Here is a 6,457-nt window from a genome sequence, read left to right as displayed (position 1 = left end):
TGTCTCGCCGCGTATCGTAGTGTCGCGCTGTGTATCCGTATCCCTGTCCGTCCGTATCCGTATCTGTATCCGTGTCCGTCTGTATCCGTATTCGTGTCCGTCCGTATCCGTATCATATTTTCCACGACCCGTGAACTTTGCCGGTTAGTGTGTGGACTCCAGTAGTGTGGTATCAATTCTGTTACAATTTCAACTATGGCAGATGAAGTAGCAGCATCTGTCAACCGAATTGCAGTGAGGATCCCACCGTTCTGGCCAGCAGATCCTGAACTTTGGTTTGCTCAAATTGAGAATCAATTTACTTTGGCTAATATAACTTCTGATGATACTAAATTCAGTTATGTGGCGGGAAATTTAGACTCAAAATATGCTGCTGAAGTTCGAGATATTTTAACTAGACCACCAACAACAATGAAGTATGAAAAGCTGAAAACAGAGCTTATTCAGCGACTCAGTGCTTCACAGGATCAGAAGACAAGGCAGCTCTTGGAACATGAAGAGATAGGAGATCGGAAGCCCACACAGTTCCTGCGTCATCTCCGAGCCCTTGCTGGTACAGTTGTTCCTGACAGTGTGCTAAAACCTCTTTGGCTATCACGTCTGCCAGCCTCCACCCAAGCTATTCTGGCTACTCAACAGAATTCTGATTTGGATGCCCTAGCTGTGCTAGCTGATGCTGTTCTGGAGGCAAACCCAAGACCTAGCATTTCTGAGACTGCAGTTGCCACGAATAGTGTAGAACAGATGATGGAGCGACTCACGTTACTCATGACAGCCAAGATGGGAGAGATTGCCAACACCTTGCGGCAAGAAATTGCTGCAGTAGCTGAGGTTCAACATGAAAACCGCTCACGCCGCTCAAACTTCCAATCCAGCCCTCATTCACGTTCACGCTCTGCATCACGCTCTGGCAATGGTGATCGTGATGGTATATGTTGGTACCACAGACGGTTTGGTGACCAGGCTGACAGATGCACCTCACCCTGTCAATACCAACCCAAGCGGCAGGGAAACGATCACGGGAGTCATTAATGGTGGCAAGTGACCCCATTCTCAAGTCATCCCGCCGCCTCTTTGTAACTGATAAGACATCAAAGCAGCAATTCCTTATAGACACTGGGGCTGATGTGTGTGTTTATCCTCGGTCACTTCTTCCAGGGAGACGACAAAAGACTGACTATGAACTATATGCAGCAAACAACACATGTATTGCAACCTATGGCTTGGTGACATTCAATCTGGACTTTGGACTCCGCCGCACACTTGCATGGCGATTCATAGTTGCTGATGTGGCCAAGCCAATCATTGGAGTTGACTTCTTGCATCACTATGATCTTCTTGTTGATGTTCGCCGACAATGCCTCATAGACCAGTTGACATCATTGGTCGCTGCTGGCCGTTCAGCATCATGCAGATTGGTAAGTAGCATTAAAACTATACATGCTACACTACCATCCACATATGGTCAACTCCTTCAAGAATTTCCCGACATCACTAGGCCTGCTGGTCTCCCAACAGCTTCAGTCAAGCATGATACCCTGCACCATATTCTAACCTCTCCAGGACCACCAGTCCACAGCAAACCCAGGCGTCTCGCCCCAGACAAGTTGAAACTGGCCAAGATGGAGTTTGAAAGCATGGTGCAAATCGGAATAGCAAGACCCTCATCCAGCAGCTGGTCATCACCTCTCCATATGGTTCCCAAAAATGATTCAGAGTGGAGGCCCTGTGGGGATTACAGAGCACTAAATGCAAGAACAGTACCTGATCGATACCCTGTGCCAAACATTCAAGATTTTTCTCATTTTTTACACAATAAAACAATCTTCTCAACAATAGATCTGGTCAAAGCATTCCACCAAATCCCAGTAGCTCCAGAAGATATCCATAAGACAGCCATCACAACCCCATTTGGACTGTTTGAGTTTCCCTACATGACATTTGGACTCTGCAATGCAGCTCAAACCTTCCAGCGCTTTATGGATGGTGTATTAAGGGGTCTGGATTTCTGTTATGCTTACATTGATGATGTCCTTGTTGCTTCAGAGTCAGAGGAGCAGCACTTCCAACACCTGCGATTGCTCTTTGAACGTTTGACCTCCTATGGTGTTTTGATCAATCCAGGCAAGTGTAAATTAGGAGCAAACAGTGTGAAGTTCTTAGGATACTGTGTGTCAGGAGAAGGCACAAAGCCCTTAGCAGATAAAGTTGAAGCTGTACTGTCATATCCCAAGCCTACAACAGCCAAGGAGTTGAGAAGGTTCACAGGGATGTTGAACTTCTACCGCCGGTTCCTCCCCAATGCTGCATCTCAGCAAAGCCCTCTCCATGATTTGCTGAAGGACAAGGTGAAAGGCAACTCACCTATCAATTGGACAGAAGACAGTGAAAAAGCATTCCAGCAGTGTAAGCAGAGCCTCAGTGATGCAGCATTACTTGCACATCCTATCCCAGGTGCCCACCTTGCTATCATGTCAGATGCCTCAGATTATGCAGTAGGAGCAGTGCTGCAGCAAAAGTCAGGAAACAATTGGCAACCACTCTCATTCTTTTCGAAAAAGCTAAGTCCTGCTCAACAGAAATACAGTGCCTATGACAAGGAACTAACCGCAATATACTTGGCCATCAAATACTTCCAACACATGGTGGAGGGCAGGGACTTCACTATCTACACTGATCAAAAGCCACTGACCTTTGCCTACCAACAGAAACCAGAAAAGTGTTCACCTCGCCAATTCCGCCACTTGGAGTACATAGGTCAGTACACTACCGACATCCGTCATATCTCAGGTTGTGACAATATAGTAGCTGACTCTCTTTCCAGAATCAATGAACTCTCCACATCTTTGGATTATGAAGCTCTGGCTAAGGCACAAACCCATGATGAAGAGGTTCAGCAGTTTTTGAAGCCTGACTCTGGAATCAAGCTGGAAAGGATCCCCATACCTGGTCTGAAAACCTTATTGCTATGTGACTGCTCAACATCCACGCCTCGCCCTTTTGTCACCAAGGACTTCAGATGGGCTGCATTTAATGCAGTGCATGGACTTTCACATCCAGGAAGGAATGCTACGGTCCAACTGGCCACACAACGTTTCATCTGGCCATCCATGAAAACAGACTGCCGAAATTGGGCCAGAGCCTGTCTATCTTGTCAGAAATCAAAAGTGACAAGACACAATTGGCCACCAGTGGGTACATTCACTGCTCCATCTGCAAGATTTGAACATGTTCACATCGATTTGATAGGACCATTGCCCATTTCAGAAGGATATAGATATTGTCTCACATGTGTTGACAGATTCTCCCGCTGGCCAGAGGTTGTCCCTTTGGAGAATATTGAGGCTGAAACTGTAGCTAGAGCCCTGTTCACTACTTGGATCTCTCGCTTTGGCACACCCCTCCGCATCACAACTGATCAAGGCCGACAATTTGAATCCAGCTTATTCCTGCACCTTGGAAACCTTCTTGGAACCACCCGCTTCAGGACCACTGCATATCATCCATCAGCAAATGGCTTGGTTGAAAGGCTCCACCGTCAGCTCAAGGCTGCAATCAGATGTCATGCAAATGAACGTTGGACTGAAATACTGCCAGCTATTCTCCTTGGCATACGAGCAGCATGGCGTGAAGATTTCAAGGCATCTACTGCAGAAATGGTGTATGGCCAGGTTCTTCGCCTTCCTGGAGAGTTTCTGACACCAAACCTCCCAACTGGTCATACACATCCATCAACATTTGTGACCAACCTTCGAAGCTATTTCAATGCTCTTAGACCAGTGAAGGGTACACGTCATGGGGAGCGAACGCCGTTTGTCTTCAAGGACCTTGCCACATGTCAGCACGTCTTTGTCCGGACTGACACTTCAAAAGGTGCACTGGAACCTCCATACTCTGGGCCACACTTGGTCATCAGCCGAACTGACAAAACTGCAGTAGTGCAAATTCAGGGTTCTGACATTACCATCTCAATGGATCGCCTCAAGCCAGCCTTCATCATGGCAGATGATGATCAGCCAATCAGCATCAGCCAAACGATTCCCCCTGCAACAGCCAGCCCTCTACCTGATGCCATCCAGGATCCACTGCCAGATTCTGACACTCCAGCAGTAACTACCAGAAGTGGTCGTCGGGTGCACTTCCCAGATCGCTTGCAAGCTGGTGTTTCGTGATTTGTGTTGTGAAATTGTGTAGTATCTCTAGCCAAATCACTGGCAGGGGGGTACTGTGGTGTTGCTGATAGAGCCTATACTCAAAAACTGTATATATATATTTGTATTCCATGTGTGTATTTGTATTGCTTATTGTTCGCATATTGAACCCTCGCAGGCCAGTAACATTGCACTCCCCTATTCCTTTCCATTCTGTTACCATTGTCCAAGCTCCTTTCTTTCAAGTCCGTCGCACCAACACATACCTGCATAGTATTTCCACCCCTCACAACTCACATCCATTCCTTCTTTGTCTCACTCTTAACACTCCCACTCTCTTTCCTATTTTTGTAACTTTCACCTCCCTTTCCCGCTAATAGATATTAGACCTTCCACGAGGAGACAGTCTAGTTCCAAAATTCCTACCGAAAACACGTGCTTACCGAAAGTTTCCTGTAGCTGGCCTGCCAATAATGTGATTGTACCGTATTATTTGTAGTTTTATTTATTGGAGTCAGATTATTAAATTCTCATTCAAATATAAACGTAGTAATTCAATAGTATACACCCATACATCTACAGTGGTGACCCCGACGTGATCTGAAATTTTAAGTGTTACCTATTTCTAGTTTTGTCGTTTTGCTACCTGTCTCGCCGCGTATCGTAGTGTCTCGCCGCGTATCGTAGTGTCGCGCTGTGTATCCGTATCCCTGTCCGTCCGTATCCGTATCTGTATCCGTGTCCGTCTGTATCCGTATTCGTGTCCGTCCGTATCCGTATCATATTTTCCACGACCCGTGAACTTTGCCGGTTAGTGTGTGGACTCCAGTAGTGTGGTATCAATTCTGTTACAATTTCAACTATGGCAGATGAAGTAGCAGCATCTGTCAACCGAATTGCAGTGAGGATCCCACCGTTCTGGCCAGCAGATCCTGAACTTTGGTTTGCTCAAATTGAGAATCAATTTACTTTGGCTAATATAACTTCTGATGATACTAAATTCAGTTATGTGGCGGGAAATTTAGACTCAAAATATGCTGCTGAAGTTCGAGATATTTTAACTAGACCACCAACAACAATGAAGTATGAAAAGCTGAAAACAGAGCTTATTCAGCGACTCAGTGCTTCACAGGATCAGAAGACAAGGCAGCTCTTGGAACATGAAGAGATAGGAGATCGGAAGCCCACACAGTTCCTGCGTCATCTCCGAGCCCTTGCTGGTACAGTTGTTCCTGACAGTGTGCTAAAACCTCTTTGGCTATCACGTCTGCCAGCCTCCACCCAAGCTATTCTGGCTACTCAACAGAATTCTGATTTGGATGCCCTAGCTGTGCTAGCTGATGCTGTTCTGGAGGCAAACCCAAGACCTAGCATTTCTGAGACTGCAGTTGCCACGAATAGTGTAGAACAGATGATGGAGCGACTCACGTTACTCATGACAGCCAAGATGGGAGAGATTGCCAACACCTTGCGGCAAGAAATTGCTGCAGTAGCTGAGGTTCAACATGAAAACCGCTCACGCCGCTCAAACTTCCAATCCAGCCCTCATTCACGTTCACGCTCTGCATCACGCTCTGGCAATGGTGATCGTGATGGTATATGTTGGTACCACAGACGGTTTGGTGACCAGGCTGACAGATGCACCTCACCCTGTCAATACCAACCCAAGCGGCAGGGAAACGATCACGGGAGTCATTAATGGTGGCAAGTGACCCCATTCTCAAGTCATCCCGCCGCCTCTTTGTAACTGATAAGACATCAAAGCAGCAATTCCTTATAGACACTGGGGCTGATGTGTGTGTTTATCCTCGGTCACTTCTTCCAGGGAGACGACAAAAGACTGACTATGAACTATATGCAGCAAACAACACATGTATTGCAACCTATGGCTTGGTGACATTCAATCTGGACTTTGGACTCCGCCGCACACTTGCATGGCGATTCATAGTTGCTGATGTGGCCAAGCCAATCATTGGAGTTGACTTCTTGCATCACTATGATCTTCTTGTTGATGTTCGCCGACAATGCCTCATAGACCAGTTGACATCATTGGTCGCTGCTGGCCGTTCAGCATCATGCAGATTGGTAAGTAGCATTAAAACTATACATGCTACACTACCATCCACATATGGTCAACTCCTTCAAGAATTTCCCGACATCACTAGGCCTGCTGGTCTCCCAACAGCTTCAGTCAAGCATGATACCCTGCACCATATTCTAACCTCTCCAGGACCACCAGTCCACAGCAAACCCAGGCGTCTCGCCCCAGACAAGTTGAAACTGGCCAAGATGGAGTTTGAAAGCAT

General features: G+C 46.7%; 2 protein-coding genes across 2 annotated transcripts; both read left to right on the top strand.

Moving 5' to 3' along the window:
- The first annotated feature begins 195 nt into the window (after positions 1–195).
- On the top strand, positions 196–1,032 carry LOC111045342. Its single transcript, XM_039445474.1, has one exon. The coding sequence runs from the start codon at positions 196–198 to the stop codon at positions 1,030–1,032; it is 837 nt and encodes a 278-aa protein (XP_039301408.1).
- Positions 1,033–5,013: 3,981 nt separating this feature from the next.
- Positions 5,014–5,850, top strand: LOC111043477. Its single transcript, XM_022349357.2, has one exon. It carries the CDS (start codon positions 5,014–5,016, stop codon positions 5,848–5,850), a length of 837 nt encoding a protein of 278 aa, XP_022205049.2.
- Positions 5,851–6,457: the final 607 nt, after the last annotated feature.

The sequence above is a fragment of the Nilaparvata lugens genome, unplaced genomic scaffold, assembly GCF_014356525.2.
Source record: "Nilaparvata lugens isolate BPH unplaced genomic scaffold, ASM1435652v1 scaffold7023, whole genome shotgun sequence".
Classification (NCBI taxonomy): Eukaryota; Metazoa; Arthropoda; class Insecta; order Hemiptera; family Delphacidae; genus Nilaparvata; species Nilaparvata lugens.
Note: the sequence above shows the minus strand (reverse complement) of the source record. Positions and strands in the feature narration are given on the sequence as shown.

What these genes read in the sequence shown, in the direction of transcription:
- LOC111043477 (XM_022349357.2), top strand. Translation starts at nt 5,014, where the DNA reads ATGGCAGATGAAGTAGCAGCATCTGTCAACCGAATTGCAGTGAGGATC.
- LOC111045342 (XM_039445474.1), top strand. Translation starts at nt 196, where the DNA reads ATGGCAGATGAAGTAGCAGCATCTGTCAACCGAATTGCAGTGAGGATC.